At 54.6% G+C, this 22,428-nt stretch overlaps 1 protein-coding gene across 1 annotated transcript in view; it reads right to left on the bottom strand.

The window, feature by feature from the left end:
• The window catches only part of ATP2A3 (ATPase sarcoplasmic/endoplasmic reticulum Ca2+ transporting 3), a 42,736-nt gene that overhangs the window by 7,654 nt on the left and 12,654 nt on the right, over positions 1–22,428 (bottom strand). The window contains exons 2-15 of the mRNA XM_035559206.1: positions 21,643–21,660; positions 21,065–21,147; positions 17,149–17,253; positions 16,633–16,771; positions 14,146–14,226; positions 13,437–13,522; positions 12,356–12,820; positions 6,934–7,022; positions 5,030–5,132; positions 4,547–4,678; positions 3,097–3,222; positions 1,740–1,958; positions 918–1,253; positions 627–847 (exon numbers count right to left, since the gene is read on the bottom strand). Coding sequence (XP_035415099.1) covers positions 627–847; positions 918–1,253; positions 1,740–1,958; positions 3,097–3,222; positions 4,547–4,678; positions 5,030–5,132; positions 6,934–7,022; positions 12,356–12,820; positions 13,437–13,522; positions 14,146–14,226; positions 16,633–16,771; positions 17,149–17,253; positions 21,065–21,147; positions 21,643–21,660 — 2,203 coding nt within the window. The remainder of the gene's footprint in view (positions 1–626; positions 848–917; positions 1,254–1,739; positions 1,959–3,096; positions 3,223–4,546; positions 4,679–5,029; positions 5,133–6,933; positions 7,023–12,355; positions 12,821–13,436; positions 13,523–14,145; positions 14,227–16,632; positions 16,772–17,148; positions 17,254–21,064; positions 21,148–21,642; positions 21,661–22,428) is intronic.

Raw genomic sequence — 22,428 nt, 5'->3', positions numbered from 1 at the left:
GAGAGCGAGCAGGAACACCAAGTCCAAATGAACATTCATGCAAAGCTCTGAGGATGAATTTGTGACCCCCAAGTCAGCAGCCTGCAAGCCTGGGCTGAGTTTTGCAGCTATGATTATTTTTGCTGGTAAAATGCACTTTGAAGCTGAAAGGAAACCATTGAGCTCCTCCCTGCAGCCACACGTTCCCAGTACAAACATCCCCAACACACACGCAGAGGGTGGGGAAGCCCTGGCACAGGCTGCCCAGACAGCTTAGGGATGTCCCATCCCTGGACGTGTTCAAGGCCAGGCTGGATGAGGCCCTGAGCAACCTGGTCTGGTGGGTGGCTTCCCTGCCTATGGCAGGGGGTTGGAACTAGATGATTTTTGAGGTCCCTTCTGACCCAGGCCATTCTATGATTCTATGAAATGCAAGGGCAAAAGATGCTTGAGCTCTCCCTGCCCTCTGCAGGGCTGCACCCGCGCTGCAGGGGATGGCACAGAACGGCCGGCAGGGACAGGGACAGGACCTGGTGAGGAGGGCATTGGTGCCACCTGGTGCCACCACCCTACACACAAACACCTGCACCCCCCTCAGGTATCCAAACCCATGTCCCCATCGCTGCTCCCCGGCATGAGGTGCTCACCAAACGACCTCCCCGACGTTGGAGGAGATGAGATAGCGGATGAACTGCTTCATGTTGTTGTAGATGGCCCTGCCCTCCTCCACGGCCGACACAATGGTGGAGAAGTTGTCGTCCGAAAGCACCATCTCAGCTGCCGACTTGGCGACGGCCGTGCCGGACCCCATGGCGATGCCGATCTCAGCTTTCTTCAGGGCTGGGGCATCGTTAACGCCATCACCCGTCTGCATGGAGCCGTAATTAAAGGGGTGTGAGGGAAGGGGCTGGGCAGGGAGGAGGAGGCCGGGGACTCACCATGGCAGTGATCTCGTGGAAGGACTGCAGGTACTCGACGATGCGGGACTTGTGCGCCGGCTCCACGCGGGCGAAGCAGCGGGCGTCGCGGCACGCCTGACGCTGGGCCTCGGGGGGCAGCTCGTCGAACTCCCGGCCCGTGTAGGCCTTGCCGGCCACGTCCTCATTCTCCGAGAAGATGCCGATGCGGCGGCAGATGGCCACCGCTGTGCCCTTGTTGTCGCCGGTGATCATGATGACGCGGATGCCGGCCTTGCGGCACATCTCGATGGAAGAGGTGACCTCCTTGCGGGGGGGGTCCAGCATCCCCACGCAGCCTACGAAGGTCAGGTTGGTCTGGGGGAGGACAGCACAGACCACGTTAAACCCCAAGAGAATGCAGCCACATCCCTCTGCACCATGAAACTGTCCCAGGCATAGCGATCCCAGGGCACTTGGGGACTTCTCAGGGGAGGAAACTCCTGGGACATGTCCTGTCAATGGATGCACCCCATAATCCCAACGCAAGGGGATGCTCCCACCCCCTCCAGTGCTCCTCACATGTTTCTACTCTGCTCCCATCCCTCCTGGAGGTCCCCAGACCCCTCTTGGCAACCACCCCCATAGGGATGAACACCCGATGGGACGGCGCCATTGGCTTTGGGATCAGCCTCACTGCATGCAGCTCTGCAACAGGGTTTGCAGAGAAAGAGCTAAGCTACCTCACCACCTGGCACCACTGGGGAAACCAAGGGAGAAAACACTGCTGGGGCAGCTGGAAGGGGGTGGGAGTACTTTGGGAATAAGGAGAAAAGCCCCTGGTGCCAGCCAGTCACTGCCTACCTCGTAGTGGATGAAGGTGGTGGAGTCGTGGAGCTGCATGGTCTCCCTGCGGACGGGCGAGTCATGGGTGGCCAGGGCCAGGCAGCGCAGCGTGTCGATGCCCATGCCCCAGTCCCGGATCCGGCTCAGGATCTTCTCCCGCACCGGGGCGGTCAGCGGGACCCGGGCCGTGCCCACGCGGACATGGGTGCAGCGCTCAATCACGCTTTCTGGGGCGCCCTGCGGAGGAGCGGGGGGCTCAGGAGGTGCCTGCTGGGGGGTCACTGCTGGTCCCCCACTCTCATCACCCCAGCACAAAGAACCTTTGTGTACAGGGGATAAATCCTGCCACGTGCAGAGCAACACCCCCTGCGTGCGAGCCTGGGAGCAAAGTGTGAACAAGGGATGGACACTACAGGAATACGAGCCCGGAGATGGTGCATCCCCTGCCAGCACTGCACCATGGGGCAGGGAGGCACAATATTTGGGAAAAAGAAGGAAATCTCCCCAAATGTGAGCATGCATGCATCCTGACAGCACGGCGCACTAGATGGCAGCCTTGACACGAGCACACGGCCAGGAAGGATGAAGCCATATCGGGTGGCTTGGGATCTGCTCCGTGGGGATCAGCCTCGCTCCTGCCAGCCCCCCCGGCTGCCCACGATGCTCCTACCCTGCTGTCCCCAAAGGGGTGAAGGCAGGAGGGCCCTGCCAAAAATACGTGCGGGTGCTTGCAATGCCTTTGTGATTTAGGAAAACACATCCTTTAGCACCACAGCATCTCACCCTGTCCCTTTTTGACCCTGGCAAAGGTTCCCCTTTCAGATGACACTGGCAATCCTTCCATTACTCCCCTTAAAATAGGGGAACGGGATGGCAACTCCACTCGACCCCAGCCCGACCCGGAGTACAGAGATCACCCCAAAGGTCTCCGGGTGGGAACACCAGGACACAAAGCTGCTCAGGGGCAGCGGAGTGTAATTCCTGCTGCACCTCCCCTGCTCCTTTCTCTTGGGAAGAAAATGCCCTTTAAGAACTATTTTATTTCTGGTTCCAGTGGAAAGCTGAACCCTTTGGGTATTGCTGGTGTCCGCAGGGTCCAGGCATAAAAACGAGAGCCTGACTTTTGGACTGGGGCAGCTCCCCTGCCCGCCGGAACCAGGATGTTCAGAGGTTTTCCTCCCTCTAAACCCTTTTACTTAGTTCTTTTATTTTTTTCCCCCCATTGTTTCTGCAAAGACTCCCCCCTCCCTGGCCACACCACTTTACCCGCTGCTTAAACACATAGCAAGGCAGGAAACAGACCCCAGAAAGCACCAAAACCTGCTGGGGTGAGCACCAAAACCTGCTGGGGCAGGCACGGGGACCTCGTCCCTACCTTGACAAACATCTTGCTGCCGGCAGAGTTGTGGCCAGGGCTGGTGGGCGTGCAGTACACCGACATGGACTTGCGGTCGCGGGAGAACTCCAGGGTACACTCCTTCCTCATCAGCTGCTTGATCACCTGCGGGGACAGCACGGCGCTGAGTCGGGACGGCTGGGGGGCTGCCGCAAAGCAGAGAGGTGGGGGGCCCTTCCCCACCCGCCGGATGGAAAATCCCTCACCCGGGCGGTACCTCAAGGTCTGCACAGTGAGGGCTGTGTTGGCAGGCAAGGCAGGGTGCACACACACATGGGCAGGGGCATGCCGACCGACTTGTGCACCCTGACGCCCCAAAAGCCAGGCTCTGCTATTCCAACATTATTAGTTTTGGAAGTCAAATGCACAACAAGACAGCAGCCAGTCCTTGTCAGACCGATCCCCTTCATGCACCCACATCAGCATCGCGGCAGCTGAGCCAGCTCCTGGAAGGATGCTCCCAAAAAAGCCATTTAGAGAGCATTTGAGGGCAATTTGAATTATTTTCTGGTGAGGGGAGCAGGGATGCTGATGCCTACCTTGCTCGTTGGACTCTGCGTGGCTGCACTGTTTGTGCAATTATTATTTTTTGTTGCTAGGAGGGTACGTATCATTTGCGACTGGACACAAACAGCTGTTTGCACAAGACTTTTACAGCTACTTACATCTCAATAAGTCAGCAAAGGGGTCAAAAAAAGAGCTTTTGTGGCAAAACCTTGCAAGTTCAAAGTTAAAAGGACACAGCCCTCCTTGTGATGCTGTGCGCAGGAGTGAGGTGGGCAGAGAGATGCGCAGGGAGATGTCCTGTGGTTAATCATGCAAGAAGGGGGATGCTGGCGCCTGCATTTGCTGTCTGTGGATACCGCAGGCAGGCAGAGAGGCCAAAAACCAGCACAGGAGCAAACGGGGATGAACGCAGCAAGCACACGAGGCCGGGAGAGGCAGAGCGAAAGCGCCACGTAACGAAGCAGCTGCCGGATTGCCAACAGATGGGAAACTCCATTTTCCTCCTCAAAAAGCAGTCCAGGGATTTATGACAACCTGCTTGGACCTATCCACGGGGCAAGCGGCACAACCGAGCGCCCTTCCTTTGAGCAAGCAAAGACGTGAAGAGACCTAGCAGCATGACACCAAATCCAGCTGGGAAACCAAGTGCGTCTTCACCAGGAGGACAGAGAGACCCCAGTGAGCCGGAGCAGCCAGCACTGGAGGTTCACATGAAAACCAGAGGTGTTTCCCAGAGCAAGTCCCAGGGGTGGCAGTGGGGTTTGGGTCGAGACCTCAGGGTCAGTACAAACCAGGCACCTGAGGATTTACTGAGGCTCATCCCCCCATCAGTCCAGCAATAGCACCTTTGTGCCCGATCTGTCCCTTTTTCAACCCAAGTGGCCATGGCTCATCCCCAAGCCCTCCCTCCCTCCCTGCTCACCGAATTGCAGGCGTTGGCTCGCTCCACCTTGGAGAGTTTGCTGGTGTCGGTGTCGAAGACGTTCATCTTTTCCACCAGGCACGTGAGGGCTGTTTCAGTGGCTTCCCCCACCTTCTCGTAGACTTTTTTTGACTGGAGAGCAGGGAAAAAAACAAACAGAGCTCAAGCTTCAGAGCACGGCCCCATAACACGTCTCCAACCCAGGATGCTGTCACTTGCCGGGTCATCCCGGAGCACCGTCCCCATGCAGGGAGGACAGGCTGAGGGTTAAACCCCGGGGATGGAGACCAGAAGGTGCCATGTCACGTTCGCAGCATCCCTGCTAAGGATGGGCTGTGCTTGAGGGCATGAGGACGTGCTTGAGGGCATGAGGGCTTGAGGGCATCCATCATAAGAGGCAAATCTCCACTGATTTTACCCCAAAAAGGCACAAAGGGAAGGGAAAAGCAGGTCAGGAGCCCGTAGTGACCCGGCCCCACACACCTCGTTGTAGTCCAGTGAGGAGTCGTTGCAGAGCGCGCAGATGGTGGCCAGCTCCACCAGCCCGTCGTACTGCCCGCACCACACCGGCTGCTCGTCCTTCAGGCTGCAGGAGGAAAGCAACGGCTCAGAGCCTGATGCTTCACCCGGCCACGCGACAAATACTGCTTAGCTTCTCCCCACATAGCCTGAGTAAAATATTCTGCAGAGAGGGGGAAAGAGCCTGCGTAAGGCTCAGGGCACGGTGATAAACGCTTGGGCTCTCGTTTTGTGCTTTAAGAAATGGGGCAGGACTAGGTGCCAATAGACACACTGAGCAAATCAACTCCTGAAATGCCCCACAATAAAAGGGGCTGCGGAGGAATGGTAAGGACTGACAGCAGCCTTTTACAGACCTCCAGCTCCCCCTGGGTCACTGACTGGCTGGCTGTGAAAGTGACGGACCAGCAAAGAGGCAAAAAACATCACAGGGTCTCCAAGTGCTCTGTGTCCGGAGAAGCCGCAGGACCTGCAGCGTGTCCCTTCTCCTCCCTGCTCCATGGAGGGCACCCAAGGGAGACAAATTTCACAACAGCATCGCTGGGGCTGTTTCTGAGCAGGCAACAAAATGTTGCCTCGGGTAAGGGCTTCAGAAGCAGCAGCCCTGTGCTATGTACAGGAGCACAAACGTGTCTGGAAGCAAGCAGCACTGAAGTTGGATGCTCCTCCTTGCCTGCCTGCTGCCCGATGCTGGAAACAGCCGCGGAGATTTTCAGGGGAAGCGAAAAATGATCCGGGCTCGAGGAGAGGTAACTGCAGGTTAGGGCTGTGCAAACCCAGCCGCTCGCCCGCTCGCTGGAAAAATAATTTGTCAGGCATTTATTAGGATCAGTTTATTCCACTGCTGGTTCCCAATGGAAAGAACATTTTGGAGCCCTTCTTACAGCTCGGGAGCGGAAAACAGGGAGCGGCCAAGAAAATCTGAAAAATCTGTTTGCACAGGGACGAAAGCACTTTGGGCTGCATTTTGGTGTTTGAGAAAGCAGAAACATTTGGGATGTTTTTTGCGGTGTGTGATGCCCTGGAGAGAGCTGCGAAGGGATGGGGGAACGTGCCTGTTGCTGTCTGTCCTTGCCTGGAGCTGGGTTGGACCCACGCTGGGAATGGCATTGGCCAAAGTGCTGCTGCCCCGGTGCCGTGAAAGAACCCGAAAAAAGCGTCACTGCAGCTGCAGAGGGGACCAGACCCCAGCACAGCTCCTCGGTCCTTATTTAACTGAAATGCAATGATTAATACCAACTTATGACCTGGCTCACTTTTTAATGGAGATTCTTACTGAAGGATCAAATTGGCTTTATAAATATTCATGAAATTAAGTCTGAGGCTAGGGTGAAGTGCAGCCGCTGCACAGCTCAGCCGAGGGGAGCACAGCAAGGATGCGTCAGGAGGCATCTCCCCACGCCAGGTAGAAAACCTGGGGAGTGCAGAGAAGCTTTTTGCCTCCCGCAGATCCTCCCTGGATTCCCTGCACTGATTTCATCTTCTCCTGGGAAAAATAACCATGCTCCCTAAAACGCATAGCTCCTTCCCGGAGGGATGCAGCGGGGGCAGAAGGGTGCCCGATTTGACCCACAGACAAGCTCAAAACAGGCTGGGGAAGCTCTGATGAGAGAGGCAACAGCTGAAAATGGCTTCTCCCAGCTGCCACCGAAAGTGAGGAGCACGAGGAGCAGCCACCCTATGCTTGCAAGCCCAACATGGCTGAAAACCAGTGCCCAGCTGGGGTTTCCATGTGCAGTTCTCAGTGTGGCTGTGAACTGGGCAAAAGCCCAGATTTCTCCCAGCCACAAGGGGTGAGGCTGGGGTCCCCCCAGCGTGGCCACCAGCTCAGCCCTGCCCCATGTCCCCACGGCGGGGACCGTACTCACATCTGTCCCTCGGGGGCGTAGGTGGAGCCGGTGATGCTGAACTCGTGCAGGCTGCACTGGGTGCCCTCCACCTTCTCCATAATGAACATCTGCAAGGGGGACAGGCGGACACGCAGCGTTAGGTGGCGATTTTTGGGTGCCCACCACTCCCCAAATCCTCCCAGCTTTCACACCCGCCTCATCCAGCGATTCCTGCCTGTCGCAGAGGAGCGGAGCCAAGCCAGCTTCTTAGCAGCCACCTCTGCTTTTCTCGGAGCAGGGGTCACATCCCTCCTCCTGCCCCAGGAAGGGAAGGATCAGGCCAGCTGCAAGCTTTGGGACTGGGCTCCCCGCACCACCCCCTCCCAGCCAGCTCCCAGCCACCGGCTCGCCCGGCACGCTCCTGGGGTTACGGCCCGGTTAATAAAGCCCCGGGGAGTTGTAAAAGTCCCACACGCTCCAATTTTAGTGATTTTTGCCTTTCAAATGCCTTCCAGGCACTCCCTTGCCATTACAGTGAGAGCAATGAAACAAATAAAAAATGAAAATGTCATAAAAATCCACCTCTCCCCAAACTCCCCTCGGCTCTGTCCCAGCACATCCCATGCTGTGGGGGAGCTCCCGGCACCAGCAGTGCCGTCGGCATCACCTCCAGCACCAGCAGCACCTGACCCAGCCGGGGCAATGGCTCAGCAACGCTGCTGGCTGCCTAACCATTATTTATGTCCCACGCTAGAGCCAAAAACTAACATAATTAGCAAAGAGAATTGGTTTGATGAATGCATGCCCCCAGCCATGGGGGAGCAATGCCCTCCTCGATCTGCTTGGTGGCTTCTGAAAGTGGTGCAGGGACAATTGTCCTTCATCTCCGGATGATTCAATTAAACCCTTCCCACAACCCATCATCAAGGCACAGCTGCATTTAGGACACCGCCTGCTGTGATGCTTGCCCCGTGGCTGAGCACCATCAGGCACCCATCTCCCCAGGAACAGCATCTCTGCATCATTTCATCCAAGACACTGAAAATCTCTCTCTTTTTGGCTTTTAATCCCTTAGGAGAAAATACCTCCCTGGAAAGCCACACTACCACGGTGCAGTCACACCTCATCAATTCAGCAAACTCAAAACATGGCATTTCATCAGAGATGCAGAGGTGGTGGGATGAGGAAACCTTGCACGTGGAAACCTTCGCAAGCTGCCACACGTCCCACAAGGCAAATTAAATATTTTGGCTCCACTCTGTGATGCAGTAAGCGTGAGGCCAGGTGGGACTTCATGCTGCCAGCACGGTACTGCCAGGAGCACCCCGGGCACTGCTCACGTGTCCAAATTTAGGGTGCTCCCCATCTCAACAATTCTTCCCCATTTACTTTCCTCTGCTCATCTGAGATGCTCACCAGCAGGAGGAAGCGCTGGGCGCTGGAGAAGGCAGCAGGCATCGCTCAGCACCAGCAATGCAGCAGCTCCACGTGCCGCCCACGCTCCCTCCAGCAACCAACAAAGGTTAATTCCTTATTATTATTAATTATTGTTGCTATGATTTTTAAGGCTCCATTTCTGAAACGGCATTTTAAATCAGCCAGGAGGAATTCACCTGGGCCTGACCTTCTCCCAGACTGGAAGCCAAGGTGTTTCCAGTTGAAAGCTGCAAACAACCAGCCGGTGGTTAATGGGGAGCTGGGCTGGGGTCTCAGCCCTCACATCTTGGTCACTGCATCCCTGCTTGACCCTGGGATGAAGGCAAACCCTCCGTGTCACAGAGGGGGGCTTCCTGTGCTGGGATGAGGCTGGTGCCCAGGCACACACACATCCAAAATGAGCCACAGTCGACACAGGGCACCCCGTGTTCAAAACGTGCATCCCATCTCCTAGGGAATCCTTCCGAACCCAACCCAGACTCCACAGCAGACTATCCTTTCTCTGAGCCTGTCCTCGAGGCCTCTCAGCATCCCTGAGGGGTTCTGAAGAAAATCACGAGGCAAAGGGTGGCAGAAGAGAGCTGGGGCTCCACAGGTCCTCCACCCAGGAGGCCAAGATGATGAACATCAGAAACAGAGGCAGAGTGGCTGAAATATCCCAAGTCGGAGGCTTTGGCAATGCAGAGCCTGCTCTGAGACAACACCGAAAGTGATTTTTGAAGGGGGAGCACCCTTTGTGCATTTTTGAGATGTCCAATGACATCAGCCTTCAGCTGAGCCAAAATCTCGTGGGCCCTTCAGAAAATAGATTCCCATGCTCAGTAACACAGACTGGACTCTCATTTATTAAAAAGACCTGAAAACATCCACCCCAGCCACTGGTGTTTTTGCCTGATATGAGCTCTTTTGTTTTCAAGCACAGCCACAAAACAATCAGCACTTCCACAATAGCAACTTTCTTAATAGAAAAGGGAAAAAAAAAATCATTCCATGCCCTTTATTTTTCCATGCCTATTTAAAAGAGGTGCCATGAAACCCACGGCAACCAAAGGTTACATCAGATTTCCTGCCTGCTCCCAGCTTGTACAGCCAACAGAGTGGCAAGCTGGAGCTGAGGGGGAGGTGGGCATTTGCAGTTTTTGGGTAGGTTTTGTCAAATTTCCAGGTTAAAAAGCAGGTAGGGTGTGAGTGATACATGCCTGCATTTACGTATTTTCTGTGGCATCTTTATAAAAAGCACTCATCAAAAGGCAGACGAGGTAGGAGAGCTGTCTGGAATAGTAGAAGGTTGTAATCAGCATCATTCACCCATATGGCAGCCCACGGAGCAGCGTCATTTTCCTCCCACGCTGGAGGTGGCCCCAGCTGACAGCGCCCACCCAACGCCAGCACGGCACAGCCGGTGACGCTGGGAAACCCCCAGGCACGACAGGCACCAAGTCATAACCACCTGGGGTTGTTCAGACAGACAAAGCTGCTGAATCAAGGCACAGCAGCACATCCGAACCTGTGCAGCATCTCCACTTTGCTTCCTAACTTCCAAACACCATCCTTGCGCTCCTTGACAGTTTAGTTGTGGTGCATAAGAGTGTGCTGTAAGTTTTAGGTGAGGGAGAGGAGAGGAGAGGAGAGGAGAGGAGAGGAGAGGAGAGGAGAGGAGAGGAGAGGAGAGGAGAGGAGAGGAGAGGAGAGGAGAGGAGAGGAGAGGAGAGGAGAGGAGAGGAGAGGAGAGGAGAGGAGAGGAGAGGAGAGGAGAGGAGAGGAGAGGAGAGGAGAGGAGAGGAGAGGAGAGGAGAGGAGAGGAGAGGAGAGGAGAGGAGAGGAGAGGAGAGGAGAGGAGAGGAGAGGAGAGGAGAGGAGAGGAGAGGAGTTTCAGTTGGAAGAGGCCCTACAAGGATCATCGAGTCTGACTGTCAGACGTACCATACCCTCTTCTAGACGACCGTGTGGACCTTTTTATACCGGTGAGCCCAGAACCACACGTGATGCTCAAGGCAGCCCCCTAGCCCTTGCGCGCTGGCTGTACCCATGTCCAGCCCTGCTCCGTCTCAGGGCAGCACCCAGCGTTCCCTGTGCTCAGCTTCATTCCCCTGCTCATCGCCCGCTGCCCTGACCTGTCCAGATCCCCCTGCAAGGCTTCTCGTCTCTTCAGAGTGAACAGTGCCACCAGCAAACTTGCCGAGGATGCATCCCAGCCCCGCACCTGGATCAATGACCATGACACTGAAAATATCCAACCCCAAAGCCAATCCCTGGGGAACGCAGCCAGCCAGACATAGCCACCACAACCCTACCAGCCCACCAGCTCTTCACCCAGCGTTGCATGATGTGTCATCTCACAGTTGGACATTTTGTCCAGAAGGGCACCGTGAGGGACGGCATCAAAAGCCTTGCTAAAATCCAGAAAAACAGCATCCCTTCATCCACAGAGCGGGCGCTCCGATCACAGAGGGCTATCAACTGCTTCCGATGCCAGAGAGCCCGAGCGGACCGTAAGGTGAGCGATGCAAACCACAGCTTCCAGCTGACACGTTGTGTGGGTTTGTGGCTTGACTGCCTCACCGCAGCGCTGTCAGCTCCAGCAGGTTTGGGGCTGGTGTCTGGTGCACCAAGACCTGACCGCCCCATGCACGGAGCACGTACAAGCACGTGGGATTAACACCCTGCATCCCGCTGAGCTGCTCTGCTGGCACCTTGGCCACAAGCACCCGTCTGTTAAACACTGATGGATGCTTCTCGTGCACTGAAGCCAGCCTGGCTGTCGGTATTGCGCCCTGAGATGCAGAATTCAGCCAAGCAAGTAGAACGGACATCAGAAACGTGGTAGGGAGCAGGATACTTTGAATTTTAAATTTAAGATTTTTTTTTTTGCAAATGCACTCTTTTGGGCAAATTGTTATCAAGCTTGGGCTGAGCTCAACGACGACTGATGCTAAAACCACCTTGTCACCATTGCCCTGCTCTGCCTCCCCCTCCCAGGCATTGCTGCTGCGTCCGACTGCGCCTCCGCACGAGACCAAGGAGCAGTGTCCTGCAGTGGGAAGGGGCCGGGGGGCAGCACTGCCACATCCTACCTGCCTTGCTGCAGAGCCCCCAGGTGCTGGGGGTGTCCATCATTATTTATTTGTATTTATTATTTTATTCGTTATTTGTTTAGAGCTGATGGGAACCTCCTCCTCCTGCATGGGCAGCCCCTCACTCCAACAGGGTTTCCTTTTAAATCCTTTACAGGGCAGAAACAGACGTCTCCAGCCAGTTGGAGCTTGTGCTAAGCAAACCAAAGCTTGTGGTCGGTTGCTGCTTCACTACCCAAAATTCAGAGAGCAGGGACGGTGGCCAGGGCCATTTTTCCCCTTGGCGACACATTTTCCAAGGTTCTCCTATAAAACTAACATGCCAAAACCATGAAAAAAGCTTTCCTGAGGAATAATGGGGAAAGTGAGAAGCACTGGGATGGCCCAGTCTTTCCTAACAAACCACCACGGACAGCTGGACCCAGGCCTTGCACTGACCCTTCCATTTTGGCCTCACAGATCCAGACTTCCTAACTTTACACGGTCCAGAATTTCTTACTGGCTTGGTCGAAAACAGAGGGAAAATGGGCAAGAGAGCAGAAGCAGTGCAGAACACATTGGCTTCTCCAGGAGCTCTGCCTTAATATCGAAACCCAGCCAGAAGAGATGCTCTGTGGAGTGGGAGCCCTGAAATAAATCAACAAAACCACACTTCCATGCTGGTACTGATGAAAAAGTGAGTTTTATACTCAGAGCGCACCAAGGTACACCATAAACCTCACCCCCAGTTGGGTAGGAAGGAAGCTCGGGGCTCCCTCCACCATCCAACAAAACACCTTCCAAGTTCACCTTGAAATTCCTACTGAGCAAAACACAACGTTTGCACGGGGACAAAACAAGCCTGAGCTTTGCAACTGGCCAGTGGAGACATCAAGCCCCTTAATCCCAGGATGGGGATGGGGCCATGCTCCAGCACCCCCCTCGCACCCCAAAATGCCGCTGGCACTCACCCGGCAGACAGACATCTGGTTGGTGGTGAGGGTGCCGGTCTTGTCGGAGCAGATGACGGAGGTGCAGCCCAGGGTCTCCACCGAGGGCAGGCTCCGCACAATGGCGTTCTTCTTGGCCATGCGGCGCGTGCCGAGCGCCAGGCACGTGGTGATGACGGCCGGGAGGCCCTCGGGGATTGCGGCCACTGCCAGGGCCACTGAGGTCTTGAAATAGTAGATGGCACCTCGAAACCAGGAGCCGCCATGGACGGGGTCGCTGAAGTGGCTGATGTTGATGACCCAGACGGCGATGCACACCAGGAAAATCACTTTGGAGAGCTGCTGGCTGAACTCATCCAGCTTCTGCTGCAAGGGGGTCTTCTCAGGCTCTGTCTCCACCATCTGGTTTCGGATCTTCCCGATCTCTGTGTACACCCCTGTTGCAATGACAACCCCCACGGCCTTCCCAGCGGCAATGTTGGTGCCCTGGAAGGGATGGAAGGGAACAGAGTAAATACATGGGCATGAAATCTCCCAGCCTGAGCAGGGAAATGTGTGGCTTCTTATGAAAGGAGAATACGAGATCTCAGGTAAGGAGAAAATGAGACATCAGGCCCCACAAGTTCTCCATCTGCTAAAACCTGGGACAAATCTTTGCCCATCCTAAACCCATGCATGGTCCCTGGCCGTTACTCGGTTACAGAGAAGTGAACTTCATCTCCTAATTTCTTTCAGCCATAATGAGCCTGGATTATTTATGTCAAATGGCATGACTTCTGTCCAAGGGGCATGAGCATGGAGGAAACCCAAACCTGCAACAGCCCCAGGCTCAACCATAAACCTTCTCTCCTTCCACCCTATAATACACCCTACAAGATGAAAAAACAGCTGAGATTGTTCAAGGTGTTTCAGGGAAACACATGCCACAACCCAAATGAAGTCCTGTGGAAGCAGGTCCCCATTTTTATGGATTTGGGACCCTTTCTATGGATCTGGGTCTTGCACATGCAGCTTCTACTGTGCCCAGCCAGAGACCTCCTGTGTCCATCGGGCTCTTTGCCCATCATCTCTTTGCAAAACCACGGGTGAGGTGGTGACTTACGGAGAACAGCATGTTCTTCTTGTCCTGGTTGACAGCACGCAGGTCGGGGATGGGGTCCGCATGTTTGATCACTGACATGGACTCCCCTGCCGAGACAAGAGCGGGGAGATGAACTGCTCAATGCCTCCATCACAAACCCCACAGCAGCACTCGGCCACAAAATCATCAGAACATCCATCACAGGGATCGCAGAGCGCTCTGAAGATGAGGGCTGCAGAACAACGACCTCTTTATCTCCAGGATAAGGAGCTAAGGACTGAGGGAGGAGCCTTTATAATGCCATGTTTGATAATTTTTGAAATATTATGGGTTATCAGCTCTAAGGGCTTTTCCACTGCTTATCACAAAGATAATATAATTAAAAGAAAGCCCCAGTGGTATCACATCCCCCTAATGTCACGAGGCCTCGTGCACCAGCAGCTGCCATGCGATGGCTGCACGGGGGGGCTGGGAATCTCTGGTTAAACAGCGCATGGGAACACCTGGGAACACCCCTCGCTTTGCATTTAGCAGAGGGATGCACAAGCACCGCGCACAGCCCACCTGTGCCACAAGCTTTAGGTGAGGTGCTGAGTCCTCCCCAAGCCCCAAATCTTCTTCTTCCACTTGTTTCTCACCCCAGCAAAGTGTTCAGCCCAGCATCAGCCCCCAAAATTTGCTCTTGGCAGAAGACAGGGGCAAAGTGCCTTCAGCACCCACCCCAACGCACCTGTGAGGATGGACTGGTCGACCCGCAACGTGGTGGAGCGGATTTCAATGATGCGGATGTCCGCCGGCACCTTGTCACCGACTGCAAGAAAAAGAGCAGGGCAGCTCAGTCAGATGCCAGGAAGGGGCACGGCAAGGCCTTGGAGGTGCTGCAGAAGCACCAATCCAGCCAGCAGCTCTCCAGGACCTTTCGAGGCCAAGACAAACAGCTGCCTGCGGGTTCCCCGGCGCGGCGGTCGCGGGTGAAAGCAGCCTGGCCACCTGACAGCCATTGTTTGCTGCCCACCAAAGTGCACGTTAGCAAACAAAACAAAACCAAAAAAAAAAAAGAAGTGTTGAAAACTGCTTTTCCTGCTGGGTTTCCTCCTCCTGGCTTCTTGGCATGTCACGGCTCTCCCTCGTGCTCCCTTATCGCCTGAACGCAACTGCTTTTCGGAAACACTGAGGTCAGCAGAGCCCTCGCTCACAAGGACTTACATCACACCGCACAGCGCCTGGCCGCGAGAGAACGTCTCCAGTCCCACATTTCAAGGAGCGCTTCCTTGCGGGGCTCATAAACCCTGCCGAGCTCAGGGCCAGGCTGCCCTGGCACCGCTCCATGGTGCAGCTGTTTATCCTAGGTGTGGCTCCCTGTGCTTTTGGATGCCAAACATGGGGACCCGCAGACTCCCCCAAACCCATCAGGCGCAGGCTTTGGAGATGCTCGAGGGAGCCTGAGCCCCTCGAAAGGGGAGAAGGGCTTGTCCTCCCCCATGGGAAGGGCAGAGAGGGTTTGCAAAACCTGAGCTGGAAGTGCAGGCTAACAATCTGCTGACAGCATCTCAGGAGACCGTGTCAAGCTATAGGGGTAGCACCCACTCCAGGGCAGGTAGCCTGATAACCTCGCATGGCAGGCCGGGCACGCTGTACCGACCCAGCAGCTGCTGTTTGGGGGATTATCAGAGATGTGCCATGCTGAAAGCTAAGGGAAGGGGAAGAAAACAGAAGCAAACACTGTTTTCTTTAAATGCTGTTCAGCTGTGATGAGTTTAACCCATCTGCAGCTGCCTGCACAAGGACTCACTTCAATTGACTTATTAGGGGCAAAGTTGGCTTGTTTTAAATGAATTGCCAGTTTTTTAAACCAAGAAAGCCCCCTTGCAACTGTCCAGCCCTGCTTGTCTTAGTTTCTAGCTTTGCCAGCTGTCTGCCCTCTGCAGCCAGGAAGGCGTCCCCTGCGTGCACACACACACGTATGTGTGTTTATGTACAGACAAATCACTGGCACAAATATATCTGGAACTCGTGGCCGTGATAAAATCAGAACACGCCATGTCCCAAGTAGGCAGGAATACCTACCCACCTCTCCCACCTGGCAGCCTAGCAGCCTCCTTGCCCCTTGCTCTAACCTGCTAAAACCACAACTTGCTAATTAATTTGTAAATAATCAGCTCCAGAGGCCAGCTCAGCTCTTTCCCTCCCAGCTGTGACACAGACAGAGCCATCAAAAAGTAATATTCAGCAGCTGATGGGTAGGCAGCCAGCCCCTGATTTGGGGCGAGGTGGCAGGGCTGAATTAAGCTGTGCTGTAGCGGGTGCAGGTCCCTGTGCCATTTCAGCACTGCCATGTATTTCTCCCTTAGGTTGGTGAACGGGGAGGAATTGGGCCTGGGAGAGCTTGTGAGAGACACTCAGAGCTAGTCCCTAAGTGCCACACTTCCGTCCCGTGTCCCTCAGAGCTTTTTCAGACCCCGGGGCCAGGTCAGCAGCTGGAGCCTGTGGCTGGAGGCACTGCTCAGCTTCAGCCTCCGCACAGTTTTTATGTGCATCTTCCAGCCGAAGCACAACTGGAAGACATAAATAACGATGAGCTGGCTTGGGGTGGGAGGGATTGCAGCTTGTTTCCACTAGCAGGGCCATGAGGAGGAAAGGGGAGGATTAATACAGGGGCTCTGGGGGTTTACAGCATAGTTTAACGCACAGACAACACAGGATAACTGGAACGCATTGCTTCCTAACTGGTGTGGCAGGTAGGAGACGCTGAGGCACCCATAACCAAGGGCAAAGTCCAGACAGAAGAGCCAGAGGGGTCCTGCCATGTCAAAATCCAGATAATAAGCTTGGTGGGCAACGCGAGGGGAAGTCTCTTTTTCCAGAAGTTCCCCTGAGACACAGCACCCGTGCCAGAAACCCACTTTTTGTTGCTGCTCTTTAATCAATACACACCCTACAGACAGGGATGAAGCCCCCGCAGGTTGATAAGCCCCGATTTTGGCCCAAATGTGTAGCTGGATTTGAAAGCAGCAACTAAAACCTCAAGTGTGCAAAACCAAGGGGACTCGGCAGCTGGGCCACCCCGTGTCTCCCAAGGGCGTGCACTCTGGTGCTGCTGCCCTCTCCCTACTGCAACAAGGGGTCACGGGGCGCAGGGTGCCTTCATCCCCCAGCCAGCATCCCCATCCCACCCCCAGCTCCCTTCCCTCTGTGCTGCTGGGTGACAGTGCCCTACCTGCTACCTCCACGATGTCCCCGGGGACGATGTCCCGGGCGCGGATCCTCTGCACCCCACTGCGGTCAGCACGGATCACCTTCCCCATCTCCGGCTCGTACTCCTTCAAGGCCTCGATGGCGCTCTCGGCATTCCTCTCCTGCAAACAGAGGAGGAACAGAGCTGCAGTGGTGGGGCTGTCCAAGTGGGGAGGCTCCTTCGAGCTGCAGAAATGGGTGCACCCAGACCCCAACCAGCATCCACTGGCACCATGGCTGGGGAACGTGCTGCACCTTCCCCAGCTGCTCCTACTTGCTCTGAAACGATCCCTGCTGGGTTAAATCACAACAGTTCCTGGACACCACCTGAATCTCTGGGTCTGGTTTTCTCGCTTGGTTTGAGAAGCAGCACTTCCCACCTGGATGTGTTTTTCACTAGCCAGCAACATACTTTACCACCTCCAGGAGCCTCACTGCTGGTAAGGCATGGATAAATAACGCCCTACACAGAGCAGAAAGACACGGGGCTGTCCCTTACCTGCCACACACCCACCACGGCATTGGCGATCAGGATCATGATGATGACGATGGGCTCCACAAAGGCTGTCATGCTCTCCTCTCCTTCTTCAAACCAGGCCAGGATCTGGTAGCAGGAGGAGAGAAGGAGCACAGAGCAGTTGAAAGGGCAAGCACCAACATTTTAAGAGAGACTCAGAGGAGAAGGCAGCTAATACGTGGCAGGGACTGACCCTGCAGCTTCTTACTGGTGAGATCATCCCACTAAGACCCAACGCCATAAGAGAAATAAGTGTGTACAAATATTTTCACTCCATTTAACTGCTTGTCACCCCTGCTGTGTCAATACAACGCCACCGGGCTGCTCCGCTGCAGCGAGCACCGGCACAAAAACCTTTGTCATGGGGCTTTGCATGTGCTCTAGGAGCTGAGCCATGCCAGGAGACTCAACCACCAAGCAAATCACCAGCAAATATGTTGCCGTGTGCTATTTTGGGAATGTATTTTTATCTTGTAGGGGTCCAACATCCCTCCTTACCTCCCCACAAGTCTTACCCCTGCCGTTCACTTTTCCCATGGATGCCCCACCAGTTGGGTGCCCTACCACCCAATGCTTTCAGACCAGTAGGACACACAATACTGGTGCTAAAACCTTTATTCAAAACGTTGTGACTATGTGAGAAGGGATCCCAAAATAAGTGTCGCATGACTTAGTTCAGCAGGAGATGGCTCGTGCTGCCAGCACCAGCACTGCCCCCGCTCCAGGCTCAATCATAGCCCACGGGAGAACCACCAGTGGTGGTGACATCTGAAGGGCGCACTCCCCGTGTCCCTTGTGCCCCATTAGCCCCAGTGTTTCACTGCCAGGGATTCACTGTTTAGGAACTGAGAAAGCATCTTCTCATATTCACCTAGAAAAATCTCGGTTTTGTGCCTCTCCTCCATGCACATGCCAAGGAGAGGGTGAGCATTTCAGCTCTTCCTCCAGCAGAGACAGTAACGTGGCCTCCCTTTCCTGGGAAACTTTAAGAAATTCCCTATTTTTTAATTAAATAAAAATAAATAAATTGAATTATTAAAATGAAATTGGTCAGCTGGTTGCTAAGTTAGCCAAAAGGAGGAGACACGAGACACATTTTGTCATCCTACTGCCTTAAGTGGCAGCACCCAAACCCACATATTCCTCCAGCAGCTTGGTGGGAAACATCTCCCCACCGAGCTGCTCCCGAGGTAAAATGTGGGCAAAACCGAGCTAAAGGCAACCCCCGGGGAGAGGTTTTCATGTGCTGACTTCACAGCAAAGGAAACAGTGCAACCTCATCCAGCCACTGCCCCACCAGGAACCGCTCCCCAGTTCAGCTCATGGGGCGCAATGCTCAGGCACCACAAATAAGGACCAAAATCAGCAAAAAAATGATGCTCTGGGTGGAGGTGGCGAGGCTGGGAGCATCTCCCCCAGCAGAGGTGGGGGAAGAGCCCTGCTGAAACCGTGCTGCTGGAGAAGGCAGCGTCTGGGGACAAGCAACAGCACCATGTGCTGCTATGGGGGCTGGACGCTACCAGAAGCTGCTCCCAGTGACGTTCCCAAAAGCAGAGGTTTAAAGGAAAGCTGTACCCCATGCATCGTGTCTGGCCATAAGTGAGAGCCCTGCCCTGCCCCGTGGATCTGCCCTGGGATGCCCAAACCTTCCCGGCCATGCCAGCAGGATGGGAAGGACGCAAGCAGCAGCAAGAGCCAGCTCCCACACAAGCAGCTGAAACGCTGCCAGGCCAGAGGAAGAATAAAAAAATAAAAATGAAACAACAGATTGGATTTTCATTTCAAATCCAGAATCTGAATGCCTCCACGCAGCAGCACAAGGGCTTCAGGAGGGAGATGTTACTCCCAGGAGAGAAGCCACAGAGGGCTGGAAATGCTCCCAGACCCTCCTGGCCTCGGCACGTACATCAGCCCGGTGCCCATCGCTGCTGGCAGCACCTGAACACGGCACGGGGAATTTCGGGGCTCACTTCATGTATCCGTGCCGCTGCCCTCACCTCTTGCCACCCACCCAACACCTCCTCATGGCAAGACCAGGGGGTTACTTCGCAGTCGAGCTTTGCCTCCCTCCCTCCTCTTCCTCCTCTCGTGCTCTCCCTGGGGGCCACCTGGACTTTGCTTGCCAGATAGGCACGGATATTCCCTGAGCACTTGCAATTGCCCCATGGACAGACATCTCCGCAGACCCTTTGCCTTCTCTCCTGCCCTCAAAACCTGCACTCCATCCTGCATCACCATTTTCTGCTAGAGAAACGGTGCCGTTGTACCTGACCCCAGCAGCACAGCAACAGCTACTGAGTCATGGCCAGACTCCAAGGCAGGTGCTGAACACACACTTTTGGATGTTTTTGTGCCGCCAGTCCTTACTTTCCAAAGCTCCCAAAGAAAAGATGCAAAGGGAAGTAATTTTGCCTAACTATTTAACCTCCATGCACCCAGAGGCACAGCACACTTTGCACTGGATGAAAAGTAGTGTTGAAAAGAAATTGGGAAAAATTAGAAGCAGAGAAGGGACACCAAAAGAGGCTCTTTGGGCCCAAATCAATGAAAACATTTAGCACAGTGCTAACAAAGTAGGGGGAAGAAGGCTGAAACCCTGGAAAACATCAGTGAATGCATCACAGATTCACACGGGATGACAAATGGGAAAATTAAAATGCTTCCCTCAACCTAGGAAATATAGGAAAAATGATGCATGTTCTGACCTGACAACGAGAACACATACAGCCCATACTGCTCATCAAATTAGGGTCAGACAATATTGACAGATCACACAAAAAAGCTTTGAGTACATCTCACCGTCCCCTAGCAGCCCCTTCCCAACCCGCTCCCGCTGGGGCCCTGTCCCCAAGCCCCAACCCTACAACCCCAGCACTGCAGCCTTCTGGTAGCCCCAGGGGGGCACAACAACAGCCTCCAGAGGAGCACAGTCTGCTCTGCAGCTGGAAACACACAACGTGATCTCCTTGCCCAGGTCTGAGCCAGGAAATAGTGCCAGGGCTCAGCAGGCAGCACAGCAGAGCCAGGTGTAATTACTGCCAGGGTAGCGAAGGGCTTGATCCACCTCTGTCAGGTCTCCACCATCGGAGATCCCCATCAGAAGTTTTGAAAGACACTCAGTGAGCAACAACACGAGTAGGTCTGATGCTTCCCTTGGGCTAGAAGTCATCTCCAGATCTCCCCTGCCCATCTCCTCAGCATTATTTAGTTGGGCTCTAGGTTGTGTCAGAAGTCCCAAGCTGAATGAACGGGTGGGGACAGAGCATCTTCCAAATGAAAAGAAAAACCATCCAGCTGTGACTTCTTCAACAGCTTGACATGAATTTTTCAGCATGGATTACTTGAATGAAAGGAGTCAAGGCTGCCAAGATATCATTAAACTGCAGCAGAAGAATCTGGCAGTGGCAAAGCTTCAAGGCACGCAGATTACTCCAGGGCTTCTAATTTAATTCACGCTATTGGCATTAACTTTAAGCAGCAACGCTGGGATCAGCTGATGGAACCGTGCCCCTGGGCCCCTTTCTGCCTGTAAGGTCTTAGGGAAATGTAAGGAAGGCTGGAGAGCTGCAGGATATCGCTTTTGGATGGATCAACAGTGCTGAGTTCTCCAGTCTCACCTAAGCGCATATGGTGCCATCGCTACGATCGCTGTGCCCTGCACAACCACATCCCCTCCATCCAGCACGTGCATCCCTCTGGCCTCTTTACTCCCCCTAAAAATAAACAACTCTGTCCTATTTCACCAGTGCTGATGGAAACGTGATGCTCTGTTTAGACACAGCACCTTTCAAGCATGGGTGTGGGTCCGCAGCTCCCTCCTCACCCGAGCTCCCACCACCACCCAGGGATGCCGCAGCCCGCCCGCGCTTGGTGCCCGCGATCAGCCTGTGGTACTCACGAAGGAGAGGAAAGCGGCCATCAGAAGGATGCGGACCAGGAGATCTTCGAACTGCTCCAGCACCAGCTCCCAGAGGGACTTTCCTGGGGGAAAAACACAAGCCCAAGCATTGTCAGTGCCCAAAATGCCCCAGAAGGCAGGGAATTTAGGACATGGAGACCACTAGGGCTCACAGAGCCTGTCCCTTGCTTGCAGCATCGCTGCTCCGGGCACTACAGGGGACACCCATTGTTGCGGGCAGTGTTGAATCAAATGAAAGTAATGTCCTGAATCTGCAGTTCATCACCAGCTCCACCTGCAGCAGCAAGGGATTTTTCTCTCTAATATGAAATGCCTTCCTTTCTGGCATTGCCCTGTTTCTACTACGCTTGTTTGTAACTAAAGAAACCAAATCCTCTGTGTTCCTACTCCCACCTGGTAGCCTTTCCGTCAGAGGAAGGCTCTGCTCTCAGCCCAGCTGTCTCTGGGATTAAAACTGAGATTAGGAGAAATGACCCCGCACACTCACCTTCCTCCAGCAGCCTTGTCCCCAGCTTTCACCCCTCCCCGTCCCACCCTGGGCACATGCCCCCACTTACCTTCTTCTGCAGGGAGCTCTGGGGGTTTTCATCCATAGCCCAACGAGCAGGAAGGGAAAAAATGGGGAGAGAAAAAAAAATTGTTAATTTGGGTTTAAAGCAACCCCTTATACCCCAGCAGTTCACCAAGTACCCCAAACGCAGCTCGTGCTGCACATATTGCCACAAGAAGGCTGCTTGTGATCAGACTTCAAAGCCTGACATCAGGCAAGCAGCACCGGCTGCTCCCCGTGCCAGGGAAATGTCATTTCCCTGCTGCAGCCGGGGCGCGGCAGCATCCATCCCTGCACTCAGCCTGCCTAAAAAACGCATGCCTCCTAAGAGCCCAGCACCCCCGGGAGCTGCCCTGTCTGGTCCCAGGGCAGAAAGCTCTGAGCATCCCATAAAACACACTGCCAGGGACCAGTAGGGACCTGCTGGGGCCCATAAATTCCCCACCGTGTTTCCTATTATCCCCTTGTATTTCACAGCCTGCAACACTCTGGGAAGGAAATCCAAAGCCAATGCTGTGCTGGTCCAAGCTGTCCTCCTGCCACACTGCTCCCAGCCAAGCCGAGCCCAAAACGGCACCAAAAGACCCTGATAGCCCCACGAACCCATCATAGCCCACCTGCGCCCTTTCAGTAAGGGTTTACCCTGTCCCATATCAGTAAGATTCCTGCAGCTGTCCAGCAAAAGAAGATGTTTCTCCAGCTCCTTGTGTTTTTAAGGGAATAGGGGGCCGAGGGCAGATGTGGGGTGAGACGTGGGGTGAGACGCGGGGTGCCGCCGGCCGCCCCAAGCCCC

The sequence above is a fragment of the Cygnus atratus genome, chromosome 20 (genome assembly GCF_013377495.2).
Source record: "Cygnus atratus isolate AKBS03 ecotype Queensland, Australia chromosome 20, CAtr_DNAZoo_HiC_assembly, whole genome shotgun sequence".
In the NCBI taxonomy this organism is placed as follows: Eukaryota; Metazoa; Chordata; class Aves; order Anseriformes; family Anatidae; genus Cygnus; species Cygnus atratus.
The sequence above is the reverse complement of the archived record's forward strand: the minus strand, read 5'-3'. Positions and strand labels throughout refer to the sequence as shown.